At 44.6% G+C, this 13,968-nt stretch overlaps 1 protein-coding gene across 2 annotated transcripts in view; it reads left to right on the top strand.

Annotated features, from left to right (window-relative positions):
• The window catches only part of ADD2 (adducin 2), a 111,026-nt gene that overhangs the window by 61,955 nt on the left and 35,103 nt on the right, over positions 1-13,968 (top strand). For both annotated transcript variants that reach the window (XM_027622600.2, XM_027622601.2), the window contains exons 3-6: positions 1,622-1,838; positions 3,601-3,739; positions 11,114-11,265; positions 11,687-11,767. In XM_027622600.2, coding sequence (XP_027478401.1) covers positions 1,656-1,838; positions 3,601-3,739; positions 11,114-11,265; positions 11,687-11,767 — 555 coding nt within the window. In that variant the 5' untranslated portion in view covers positions 1,622-1,655. The remainder of the gene's footprint in view (positions 1-1,621; positions 1,839-3,600; positions 3,740-11,113; positions 11,266-11,686; positions 11,768-13,968) is intronic.

Consider the following 13,968-nt stretch of genomic DNA (forward strand, 5'->3'; position numbering starts at 1 on the left):
TGATGTACTGTATAGTGACTAACATAACATAATAAAAGAAAAAAAACACATAAAAATCCTGATGTTCAGATCACACCCCAGACTAATAACATTAAAATCCCTGATAGCAGTATTTTTTAAAGTTCCCCAGTGGATTCCAATATGCACCCAAGTTTAAGAACCACTACTCTAGGCCAAGGGTTCAGGCTGTCCACTGAGGGAAGTAGTACATGTGCCCTCCCTTGAATTTGCTAATTCCCAAAAAGGGAAAAAGAAGGAAGGGAGGGAGGAAGGAGGGAAGGAAGGAAGGAAAGGGAGGGTAGGAGGAGGGAGGAAGGGAAGAAGGGAAGGGAAGGACAGGGAAGGGAAGGGAGGGGCAGGGAAGGGAGGAAGGAAGGAAAGAAGGTAGGTAGGTAGTTAGGAAGGAAAAATGAAAGAAGAGGGAAAGGAAGAAAGATCACCTGAGTGTTCTGGCCTGATGGGGTAGATTCCCACTTCTCCCATTACCTAGTGTTTCACCCACCTGCCCCACTCAGAGGAACTATAAGGTGGAGGGTAGAATCTCGAGAGAAGATGGAAGAAGATGTTGCAGACAGCTCACCAACAAGACTATGCTTTACTGGCTGTCAGCAAGGCCTCTTGCATAATGAACTGCTGGCTGTAGGGAAAGTCAAGGTTTGGGCTAACAGAATGGGCCAAGGGGGAAGAACAGATGAGGACAAGGAGGCAGGAGTGCTGTAAGAGAACAAGAGAGCATTCCACCTCCTTGTGGAATGCAAATGTGAGCTCATGGAGGTAAAGTGAGGGAGGGCAGGTTAAAGATGAAAGCCAGCTGTCCCGATCCCCCGTAATGCTCTTTTGTTGGCATCTCTCTACTGGTGTTCAAAAGCTAATTCTTGTTCAGTCAAGGCACTTGCCTTTGCTAAGAAAGGGATCACACAGTAGGGAGAAGGCTAGGGGGCTCTGTAAGGCTGCCCTGGGTGTTGAAGGGGCATAACTCAGATTTGAAGGCCTAGTGATGCTGACACACAAAGGGAGACTGGTGTGGTCAAAGCCCCATAGCTGGGAGGTGGAGACTGGAGCTGCAGCTTGCTTCTTCAGGAAGATTCCAGTATAGTAAGAGAAGAGATTCCTTCTTACCATCAGGCCGTGGGCAAAAAAAAAAACAAAAAAAAAAAACATGCTTGAGTAGAAAAAATAGGGTTCCCAGCCCAGCTCTCCAAAGGCTGCCCTAGTCCTCATTCCAGGGATCAGGTCTAGATATAGTACATTAGTAAGTACTAATTCCCAATATGTGGCTTTACACTACGTAGGTATGCATCACAAAAATGCTCCAAAAAGTATGCAGATCATGCTTGCACCGGAGGAACTGTCCACTTCCACCCTGGTGTGGCAGTTTAAGTGTAGATGGTTAGTCAGGGAAGGGTGGTGGACCCCTAGGCGAGTGCCAGATTTTCGCTAGGTCCGATGATGTATTAGCGCCCCCTATCGATGGGCAGCCGACGGCGCCCTGCCCTCCAAACCGCGGCTCAGGTTACACCCTCCGGGGAATAGCCGCCTCCCTCGTGAATCCAAAGAATCCAGCCCCTCTGCCGTATGGAACTGTACTCGGACTGGGAGCTCCCTCTTCCCTTCTCTGTAGGCTTCCAGAAACGAATTATAAGCCCACCAGGACAATGAGTGAAGAGACTGTCCCCGAGGCTGCGTCGCCGCCGCCCCCGCAGGGGCAGCAGTATTTGGACCGCTTTTCTGAGGACGACCCTGAGTACCTGCGCCTCCGCAGCCGCGCGGCGGACCTGCGGCAGGACTTCAACCTGATGGAGCAGAAGAAGCGCGTCACCATGATCCTGGAGAGCCCCGTGAGTGGGGTCCGCCCCAGGCGGGCGGGAGAGGAGGAGGAGGAGGGGAAGGGAGCCGAGGAGGCGGCGCCGCCCATTCATCTGGCTGAACCTGAAAGATAAATAACTCCTCTTTCATTTGCTCAGTGTTGTAGCAATTTTAAGCCCCCTGAGCAAGACGGGCCTGGCCCTGTGGGTATTTCATTTTCTCCCTGGTCACTGGTAGAGGGCAAAAACCTGGTTTATGTGCAGGCGGTTTGGCTTGGTACTGGGGAGGGGGTGGGTCTGGGAGACAGGAGCCCTGCCTCAGTTTCCAGCCTTCCCCAAAAGTTGTAACAATGAACTAACAGGGATAGTCCTGTAAACCAGAGGCCATCAGGGAGCGCCACGTGGAAGGCTTGGGGCCCCCATTTTTGAGCACCGCAAAGAACTCACTGTCGGGGCAATAAGGTTGACAGGCATGGGGTAGAGGTGAAGAGGGTCTGGAAGCCCCAGGAGGTGGCCAGAGTGAAGGATACAGAGGACTATGGGCCAGGGCAGGGAGGGCAAGTCATGATCACCCTACCATGGCCCCAGACTTGAGGTCAGTTGGTACCTGCGTGGCATGGACACAGAGCTCATCCTTGCAGCAAGTGCTGCATTGAGAAGAACAAAGCATGAGCCTAATGGACCACGGAAGTAGGAGGGTGATAGAGGCCCTGGGTGAGGAGAGGAAGAGCGGTGTGGAAGGAGTGTGAGGGCGGCAGAGCTGGGGGTCCTCAGGAAACAGTGCATGATCCCAGGGGCTGGGAAGCTCAGGCTGGAGCTGGCATCTCCAGGTGCCTGCCAGGAGGGGCTCTGCCTCAGTCCCCACTGGGCTTTGGAGAGACAGAACACGTAGGTGGGCTGTGTGTGACCCTGGCTGAGAGCACACGGTGAATGCTCAGGCTTCACAGAGGAGCACTGAGGTAATGGGCCTGAGGTCTTGGTGACAGGTGACGCTGTGGAGGAAGCCTGGAGGAATATGGCAGGTACTAAAAGCTTTGGGATGATGGGAAAACTCCAGTGTGGGACTAGGAGAGATGACAGGTGTCATAGGAGAAGTGGCAGAGTTAGTACCAACCCAAGTTTCGGGGCCTGAATGGATAGAACTCTATTCGCAGGCAAGAAATGGGACAAAAGGAGTTCATGTTTCTTCTGTCCTTTTATAGATTGACCAACACCTGAGGGGCTCCGTTTCCTCCTGAGTGTTCCCTGCTGCCACCTGGTGGACCGTCCTGCCTTATTTATGGTCTGAAAAACCAGGCTTAGAGTAGCAGGACATTAGAAGTGGAAGTGACAGGGAGGACAGCAAATCCTTCAGTACCTGAGGAAACTGAGGTCCAGAAGGGCCATAGGCATGGCTGACGGACAGGGAGGATGGCACACATTTTCGTCCAGCTCTGCTTTTTAAAATGTCTCTTAATTACTAAAGTGAAGCCCTGCCCTGTCTGATGGCCTGGGGCGGTGGGGGGGGCAGTGAGGGGGGGTTGGAAGTGGGAGGGACGTCTTGAATATCACTTAGACTCAGGAAGGACCTGGACAAAGGGGACACAACAGGGGACATCTTTTTGCTTCCCAAACGGTAGTTTGGGGAGGCTCCTGAGGTCCCACTAGAATTCCCAATGTCCCCTGAGGCCCAGGGATCCCATGTGTGGCCCTGGCCTAGCTGACCCAGGGGATTGGGGTGGGTTCTTGGAAGAGGGGTCCTCAGACCCCCCCATGAGATCCACTGGGGGGACCAGCACCTTGGGGCCTGCTTCAGTCTTTCAGGGAAGAACTGGAAGGCCTCATCCAGGAGCAGATGAAGAAGGGGAACAACTCCTCCAACATCTGGGCCCTGCGGCAGATCGCGGACTTCATGGCCAGCACCTCCCACGCAGTCTTCCCAGCATCTTCCATGAGTACGTGCGGAGCTGGGGAGCTGCCAGGAACGGAAGTGGAGGAAGTGAGGTGGGGAAGAGAGGGTGGGTTGCCAGGCTACAGAGTGAGCGGTGCAGCTGAGTTAGCCAGCGCGGGGGGCGGGCAGCCAAAGCGGTACCTGGCTCTGCTTCTGAGGCTGCTGGATTTAAAGACCCACAGGAGAATTACTCCTGGTGCCCAGAAATAGAAGGGGGATGGTGACCTACCGGAAAACCTCTTTCTGGTTCTGTTGGGGGAAGGGACAGGATGACAGAGTGTCACTGTTCTGAGAGGCAGGGAAACCTCTATGTGACTCCTCCATCCCCCTTCGTAAGTGGGTTAGCATGAAGGGAGGAGCTTTGCAACTCCAAGTCTTCTACATGGCCTCTGCTTGAGGACCCAGGAGTGGAGAGTGCAGATTCCGCTCCCTGTTACCGTAGCTGTGGATACAGAACTGAAGGAAAATCCTCGTGGGCTAGCAGCAGCCCTTGACTTGGGCTGCTCTTTACTCAACCCCGTGGAGCCTCTCCCTTGCAGCTGGAGTGGTAGGGAGGGGAGGAGGGTTTTGAAGCCAGTATCTTGGTATCCCACTGGACAGACCAACCTGACTCCATAGACAAGGACCACAAGCAGCCAGGCCTGGGCATGAAACCCTCTTCCTGGGTTCTGAAGTTCTGCCCACAACCTTGAAGAAATAAACATCAAAAAATACTTTCCCTCAACAACATAAATACAGGATTATGATAAAAATTAGGGAAATAATCAAGAAAGGGAAATTAAAATTAATGTACTGTGTTCTTACAACTAAGAAATGACTATTTTCAATATTTTGGTGTATATCCTTCCAGCCTTTTTCTCTTAACATATATAAATTAGGAAAACAAAAATGGAATCATATTATACATGCAAGTTTGATAGCTTTAACATATCTTAACTAATTTTTCACATAATAAAATAGGATTCTGTAATATATTTGGTGAAAGTATGCTATTCTATGGCATGACTGAATATGCCATAATTTATTTTTAGACTGTTTCCCATTTTTAGACTTTTAATTAGTTTACAGCTTTTTGCTCTTATGAACAACAGTGCCATAAATCCTTTCATTTAGTCTATGACTATTTTCTAAAGACAAATTACTGGAAATAGAATTGCTACATTAAAGTATTTGCATGTTTTAAAGACATTAATGCATAATGCCAAATTACCATGGAGAAAGATGGAACCAATTTACATTCCCACCAGCAATGCAATAGAGTGCCCTTTTCCTCCACCTTGATCTGTAGTATGTATTATACCATTCATTTCATCCTCCTGATTTGATAGGTGATAAATAGTACTTTATTTGTGTTTTAATGTGCATTTGTTTGATCACTAACGACTTTGGGTGTATTTTCATATACACGTTGGGATGATTTTTTTTTAATAGTAAATTGCCTATCACATTCCTTGCCAATTTTCCTACTCACATATCCTTTTCTTAAAAATTTTCAAATCTTGGGGTGCCTGGGTGGCTCAGTTGGTTAGGCGACTGCCTTCAGCTCAGGTCATGATCCTGGAGTCCCGGGATCGAGTCCCACATCGGGCTCCCTGCTCAGCAGGGAGTCTGCTTCTGCCTCTGACCCTCCCCCCCTCATGTTCTCTCTCTCTATCTCGTTCTCTCTCTCAAATAAATAAATAAAATCTTTAAAAAATTTTTTCAAATCTTTATAAAATGGGGCTATTTCCCTCTTATCTATCAAATATATTGCAACTTTTTCCAGTTTTTCCTTTGCCTTTTTTGTTCATGATGTTTTTGTCTTGTAGAACTCTTTAATTTCCATGCAACTGAATCCATTGTTACTTTCCTTTGTGTGTTCCTCTTTTGATTGCACACTCAGAAACACCTTCCCCATGTTTTATCATCTCATGGGACAAATACCCTTAATTATTTTTAAAAATAAGAATTATTTTGTCAAGTTCCCCCCCACCCTGCATACCTCAAAAATTCCCTTTTGGGATTTTGATTGGGATTATATTAAATAAATAGATTAATTTGGTGGAGAATTTATAAATTTACAATTTTATATTAGAATATAAGCTTCATGAGGGAAAAAATATTTGTGTTTTGTTCACTGCTGTATCCTAGAATAGTGTCTTGGACTCAGAAAAGTAGCTGGGTTCTAGAGGGGAGGGGGGTGGGGGGATGGGTTAGCCTGGTGATGGGTATTAAAGAGGGCACGTACTGCATGGAGCACTGGGTGTTATGCACAAACAATGAATCATGGAACACTACATCAAAAACTAATGATGTATGGTGATTAACATAACTAAAAAATTTTAAGAAAATGAAAATCTCAAAAAAAAAAAAGCAGTCATTATGGGGCACCTGGGTGGAGAAAGAAAAGAAAAGAAAAGTAGCTGGCACAGTGTAGGTGTTTTAAAAATATTCGCACAAATGAATTTTAAGTCTGTTCAGAAATGATGTATGTCTTCTGTTTATTTGCTTTTTTAAAAAAATGTCCATTAGAGAAGGTTAGTAGTTATTTTCTTATAGTCCCTACTAATTTCTTGTTAAGTTTATCCTGGAAATTTTATATAACTTTGTTATTTTATTTTATTTTTTATTTTTTAAAAGATTTTATTTATTTATTTGACACAGAGAGACACAGCGAGAGAGGGAACACAAGCAGGGGGAGTGGGAGAGGGAGAAGCAGGCTTCCTGTGGAGCAAGGAGCCTGATGTAGTGCTCGATCCCAGGACTCTGGGATCATGACCTGAGCCGAAGGCAGACGCATGACGACTGAGCCACCCAGGCGCCCCTAACTTTGTTATTTTAAATGATTTTTTTTCCTCCATTCAATTTTGTTTCTGATTATAGCTGTCATCCAGGGAAAGCAGCTTCTTATTGAACTCTTAAATTCTAATAGCTTCTCAGTTAATTCTCTTGGGTTTTGTATATAGAAAAATCACATAACCTGCAAATAATGGTCATTTTGAATCCTTCATTCCAACATTTACCCTTTGGTTTCTTTTTCCAGTTTTCTCACTGCATCCATTAGAACCCTCAGAAAAAAAATGTTTAATAATAGATTAGAGAGTAATCGTCCTTGTCTTGTTTCTGACTTTAATAGAAATCCTTTACCACAAGAATTTGAGTTCGTATCATGTTGAGGAAGTATCTTTTTATTCTAGTTCAATATGGGTTCTTCTCAGAAATGGATGTTGAATTTTATAAAATGCATTTTGGGCATTTATTGATTTCTCTTTCTTTGAACTATTGCTGTGATGAATTATATTAATAGATTTCTGAACATTGAACTCTTTTTTCATTTGTGAAATCAGTCATTCCTGCTCTTGTTGCATCCTTTTGAAAATACTCTTCTAGATTTGATTTGCTAGACTTTTATTCAGGATTTGCATATTCATACGTGAGATTGGTCAGAAATTCACTTTTTGGGCAGTCTTCATTTAGTATTTGTTTTAAGGCTATAATTTCATAAGATAAATCAAGGTGAACTCCATACTTCTCTTTGTCCTGATAGAATTTAAATAAGATAGGAAGTCTTTCTTCCTTGGAGGTTTATTACTCACTTGTAAAGCCATCCGGACCTGGAACATTTTTTATAACATTATTTTTCTCAGTTTCATCTAGGGTTTTTAAAAAATTTATTTTGCTGCTGCTTGAGTAAATTTTGATCATATGTTTTAAATAAATAATACATTTCATGGAGATTTTCAAAATTATTAGTGATTTACAGTATTATTTCTATCATTTCAACTTTCTGCTGTGAATGAGAAGACATCCCATTCTCATTCCTGATGTTGCATATTCCCGTTTTCTTTTCTGGCAATATATTTTTTTTTATTATGTGATGTTAATCACTATACATTACATCATTAGTTTTTTATTATTCCTGTTTTCTTTTATGCCAATCCAGATGTTGGTTTATTTATAGATCTTCTCACATAAGCCAATTCTTGGATTTCTATATTAGTTCTACTAATTTTCTAGTTTCCGGATTCATTGATCTTGTTTTTCTATTCACTAATTCTTTTCCATAACTTTTCTTTGGTTTATTTTGTTATTTTTATGTTTTCTAGAGTAGAATAAAATGGATGCTTTATTTTCATATTTAATTGAATAACAAAGACATTTTAGACTATGAATTTTTTTCCCTGAGTGTAAGTTTCATCTTATTCCATGCATTTTGACACAATATTTCCTTTATGGCTAATTTCTACATAGTTTGCAGTTGCTGTTTTGATTTTATTTTTATTCTAAGAACTATCTGGAAGTGTGTTTTCTCATTTCCAAGTGACTGAATTTGTAATGTTTTAAGGGTTTGTTGATAACATCTAGTTTGATTGCATTGTGTTTGGAAAATGTGACCTATTTAATGTCTATGTTGAGAATTTATTGAGATTTTCTCTGTGGCCTAATAATATCATTTTTGAATGATATGTAGGCAGAGACTCTATCTCCAGCGCATAGTATTTAATCTGTATCTTCATTTATTTTTATTTTGTAGAAACTGAGAGTCGTGTTGTCTTCCACTGTATATTTAATTAGTGTTCATTTCTCTTCGTATTTCTGGTAGCATTTGCTTTGTATCTTGAGGAAATGTTACTCAAAGCGTAAATGTTCTTTATAGCTATAGCCTCATGATGGATTATATGTTTAATTCATGTAAAATGACCTCCACAGTGGCCCCTCCCAACCATGGCCCCTGCTGCCTGGCTTTGTCTAGGGGGGCGTATGCTTTTGCTCTGCCTCCCTTCTTGCTGCCAGGGATGAATATTCCAAAGGAATATGGCTTTCCCTGATTTCTACTTTGATGATATTATGACCTCTGTTTATTTTTTTCTTTATATTTGCTGGGCATACTTCTGATGATTCTTTTCTTTTTACCTGTTTCATGTCACTTTATTTTAGTGTTGTTTGTTGGTAACCCTCCCATAGCATTGTCTCCTGGCATCTCTTGCTATAGCAGAGAAATCTGAAACAGCCGGGGTTTTTTCATTCCTTTGTAGGTAACCAACATTTTTTTTTTGGTAGATGTTTGTGCATTTTCCCCCTTATCCTTGTATTTCAGAAATGTGCCAGGAAGCATATAACTGTAGGCTTTTTCTCTTTATGGACTTTTTCCTGTGGAATGTAGAAAATCCTTATAATTTATTTACACAGGTCTGTTTTTCAGTTCAGAAATGTTTTCTGTTATGTGAGTGCTGATTATTTATATGCCAGCTCTCTGGTCTTTGTCTCCATTAGCTATCCTATTCTTTCTCATCGTTTTCATGTCTCCGTTCTTATACTTTTTCTTTTGAAAGAGAAATAGAGCTGACCAGCATTCCCACTGCCTCACCAACCAGCATCTGTCAGGAAGACAGTTGGATGTCTGAAAATCTGATTCGGGCATGTCCAGGGTATCTGAGTCAGGGAATGTGGAGAGGGGAAGTTCCAAGAGTCATGAGTTCAAGAGCAGACAGGTTGTTCTTTGTCCAGCTCCATTTGCCTTAGAATTTTGTGGTTGTTTTGTATTTTTATTTTGGTTCCTTTTTTTTGCAATCATGTGTCCTTCAGTCTTAGCTTTCCTGGGGGCGGTTGGGGAGTTTTCATCTTTTTCTGTGTTTTCTTAGGTCCCTTGAGTAAATGGCTTGGTTAGATCTGAGTCATAAACTTGGCCTTCAGTCACCTTAACTTATAAGCATTCTTTCTTTTAAAACCCTGAGAGCAGAGGCTCTGGGGTGCTCGTGGAGCCTTCTGATCTCTTCTCCCACTCTGGGTCTGCGGGTGGGGTAATCCTTTCAGCAAAGCTCCACAGAGTGGGGGAGGGGGACACTGATACAGGACACAGAAGATGGGATGGCATGTTTTTAGACCTATTCTGGCCTCCTTGCCATCCCTGGGATTCCCTAGTTATTTGTAAGAGAAGGAATTAAAGAAATCTCGGTCTGAAGACCCTCTCCCATTATCTCCCCCTGCCCAGCTTTGTCTGTCGGGCTTATGCTCTTGATATGCCTTCCTTCTTGCTGCTAGGGATGAAGTAAAGAGGTAATTACTTGTCCGGGGAATGAACAGAGAGGAGGAGGGGATACCAGAATGGTCAATTCCAATGAGAAATTGCGGACTTTGGAATTTCGTCGTTGTTCTTTCTGCCAGTTCTACTGAGCCTTTGGACCACTTCTTTCTCTGTCAACTACAGTTCCTGGGCACATGCCCTGGAGGTATCCCTCCTCTGGTGGGCACAAGCTTTTTGGGTTTATATTCCTGACATGGGTGTTTCGAGGTTTGCTCTGCTTGCTTTATGTAGGCCCAACAGCATCTTTGTAGGTCCACCTTCACCTTTGTAGACCATCTCATCATTTCAGCTAATGGCAAACCTGATGCAGGACAGATATCACAGTGTGTAATAGCGAGTTTATTGAGATGGTGGAAGCTTCTAAAAGGCATTTAATCCATTAAAGTTTTTAGTGGGATGCTGGGAGAGGCAGCATCAGGAGGCTCCCAGCCAGACATCATTTTAAGCCAGAACGCTTTCCTATTGATTCTTTTATTGGTTTCTAGACACTGACTAATTGGAAGTGCTGGGGCTCAGATGCCCTCTTATGCCTTCTGGAGGCACACAGGGAGCGGTCACCATTTTTAATGGGATAGACTGGACACCACTTCCTAGACCCCTTACGTGCCCTGAAGATAAGACCATCAAGCCCTCTAGGCCCATTTCCAGATCCCTTCCATATCTCCCCAAATTCCCTGAAAGAATCATAACTAACCAAGGGACTGCACATCCAGAGGGGAGCAGATATGGCCTGCCTGAAGCCTGAAGCCCTTCAGCTAACCACACTGACTTCTGGAAGTTTATGACTTGTCAGAAGAAGTTGAGGAATTTACTTCCTGGCTGACTTGACTTCCTGATTTGCTCTGTTTCCAAAGCAGAGGAAAAGTTATATTACATGGTATAGTTTAAAACAATAAACAATAGCAGGTCTAATGATTAGTATCTTCTTCCAAAACTAACTGATGAAATATACCTATATTTCCACTCAGAAACTTATTCTTGCTTTTATTCAATGTCCATCTTAAGGATTTATTTTGAGCTTGACATCCCAAAAACCCTTCATTTTGTGGTTTGAATCTTGCCATGATTTTTGACCAAAAGCAATGCCATTTTTATCTGAATAAGCAGAAGACTTTCTTGGGCACAACTATCCATTCTATGGATTTTCTCCCCCTGGATGAGGGCCAAAGAATATTTAATTCCCTGCCTGTGGAAGTCTCTTGTGCAGTTGTAGTGTCAGTGAGAATTTAGAGAGGACTAGGGCGAGGAAGGAAGGGGGGCAGACAGCAGCCCCGACCCTGAGAGCTGCCCTGTCCCCACCCTGTTTCCCTGCAGACTTCTCCATGATGACGCCCATCAATGACCTCCACACAGCTGACCCCTTGAACCTGGCCAAGGGGGAGCGGCTCATGCGGTGCAAGATCAGCAGCGTGTACCGTCTCCTAGACCTCTATGGCTGGGCCCAGCTGAGCGACACCTATGTCACGGTGAGCAGAGCATCTTGGAGTGGGGTGGGTACTGCATGTGGCCCTGACAAAATCCCAAGAGAGAGCTCCTGCCTGTCGGCATGGCCATGCACTGAGCCCTTCCAACATTTCTAACCACTGTGGTCACCTGAAATAGACAACCTTCCCTGTGGCCACTTCCCTGCATAAGGAGCTAAGAACTCCTGGATCCTATTTCTAGGGCTACCCTTGATCATTGAGAGATTCCTCTTGTAGGTCCATTGCCCCAGTTCCAATAAAGGCCAGGTCCTCTTCATCTTTCGTGTGCTGCGGGGGAGATAAGGGTTTTTTGGGTGTGAGTTTTAGGTGCAGTGGATTCAGGGGAAGTGGGGATTCAAGCAGAGTGTTCTTGGAAATAACCCTTCTGTCTCCTTGCCACTGAGAACATGTGTCTTCCCTCCAGCTGAGAGTCAGCAAGGAGCAGGATCACTTCCTGATTAGCCCTAAGGGAGTTTCTTGCAGTGAAGTCACTGCATCCAGCCTGGTAAGTATAGTCGGGCATCTCATTGCCCATTGCTTATTGAAACGACAGCAGCCTACAGTGACAGGTCATCTTCAGATTAGCCACTGCCATCCTGTCCCTCGTGGAGCTTGCAGTCTAGTGGGGCAGAGAAGACACATGGCCCCAAAGCAGAATACCCATAGTACAACCCAACCATGAGACCAAATATGAGGTGCAGGCAGCAAGTGCAGTAGGAGGTAGGAGGGGGAGGAGATGGGCCTGAGGTTCTCTGTGCCTTGGATTGGACCCCGAAGTCTGGGAATGGGGAGGCCTTCCTAGATTGGGGAATATATTAGAATAACAGCCAGTGCTTTGTCTCAAAGCAGTGCAAGACTGGCTTAGTGCTGGTACCATTAGCAATAGCTTTCTGGAACCCCTTTTGGTTCTCTTGCTCCTTTTAGGTGTAGTAGGAAGAAACGTCCAGAAATTGGTCTTGATAGGAAAGATTCCTGGGTAGGAGGAGGAAAGAAGTAGAAAGGACTGTCTTACAAGCAGAAGAGGCCCTGTGGTTCCTAGATGTGTGGGCTGCTGTGCTGTACTCCTGAGGGCAGAGGGTACCAACTCAGGGCCTCTGCCAGGCTTGACACACACTCACATGTTGATTCCACGTATGCAGTTAAAAGAGCCAGCTGACAAAGTCACAGAGTATCTGGGCAGGGTAGACCTTGAGGGCTGCCAAGGCCACTTTATAGGCAGGAGAGGATGCTGGTACCCAGGGAGGTAAGTGACTTGCACAGGGCCACCTAAGGAGGTCATGGCCAAGTCAGATTAGGGTCAAAGACACAAGGAGGCACAAGCTCTGCCTTTAAGGCATTTGTGGCGAGTTGGGGAGCAGGCAAGACAAGCAATGATTCAACTCAGAGTGAAGAAGGCTGCCATACAGCAGGAAACTTGGGGAGCCCAGAAAAGGTGCTTGGGCCTAGCAGGAGGGGCAAGGGAAGAGCATGTGGGTTAACCTGATGGTGAAGGACCTTAGTCCCCAGGAGCCCACAAGATAATCAGATTTAGACCAGGCCAGTAGGGAGAGACTGGGCAGAGAGAACTCTGTCCTCAGCAGGGGGAGGACAGTTCAGACAAAGCCGGGCACATGCCACATCCTGATGCATTTGGGAGGACAGTGAGGGGTGACGTCTGGCTCACGTATTCAGTGTCTGAAAGTGAGGCTGGGGAGGGGATAGGGACCAGATGAAAAAATGGCACCAAAAGCATGGTTATGGTGCTTTGGCTTTACTCTGCTGGACATGCAGAGCTGCTGAAGCATTGTAAGTGGGTGAGTGGTAACAGAGAGAGAGAGAGAGAGAGAGAGAGAGAGAGAGAGAGACACACACACACACACACACACACACACACACACACACACACACACACACACACACACACACACACACACACACACACACACACACACACACACACACACACACACACACACACACACACACACACACACACACACACTGTGTGATTGTTAACCATGACACCTACTAGCTCCTTGGCATCAAAAGCGAATTATAAGACCAGTAACTAGTTTCTACCTGTCCTTTAAGATCTAGCTTTTGGGTGATTGGTAAATGGGTGTTTATTTTACTATTATCTTTACCTTTGTGTATTTTGCTTAAAAATTCAAAACAAAGAGAAAAAAAAAACAAGAAAAAGGCTCAGGTTAGATATTACTTCCTCTGGGAAGGCTTCTCTGATCCCCCTGTTTTACTGGGATCAAAGACTCCTCCCATCTGCTTCTAGAGAATTCTGTGACTGACTCTCTTCTAGCTTCTCTACACAAGGTGTGGTCTGTGGACCAGCAGAATGGGTATCTCTTGGGAACTTGTCAGAAATGCAGACTCTTGGGTCCCATTCTGGGCCTACTGAATCAGAATCTGCATTTTTCATACAGTGCAGTATTGGTTTTAGGAGTAGAATTCAGTGATTCATCACTTACATACAACACCCAGTGCTCATCACAAGTGCCTTTCTAATACCCATCACCCATATACCCCTCCCCCACCCACCTACTTCCATCAACCTGCAGTTTATTCTCTATTGTTAAGAATCCCTCTCTCTTTTTTTCCTCCCTCTTCCCATATGTTCATCTGTTTTCTTTCTTAAATTCCACATATGAGTGAGATCATATGGTATTTGTCTTTCTCTGACTGACTTATTTCTTTTAGCTTAATACACTCTAG

Source organism: Zalophus californianus, chromosome 8 (assembly GCF_009762305.2).
Source record: "Zalophus californianus isolate mZalCal1 chromosome 8, mZalCal1.pri.v2, whole genome shotgun sequence".
In the NCBI taxonomy this organism is placed as follows: domain Eukaryota; kingdom Metazoa; phylum Chordata; class Mammalia; order Carnivora; family Otariidae; genus Zalophus; species Zalophus californianus.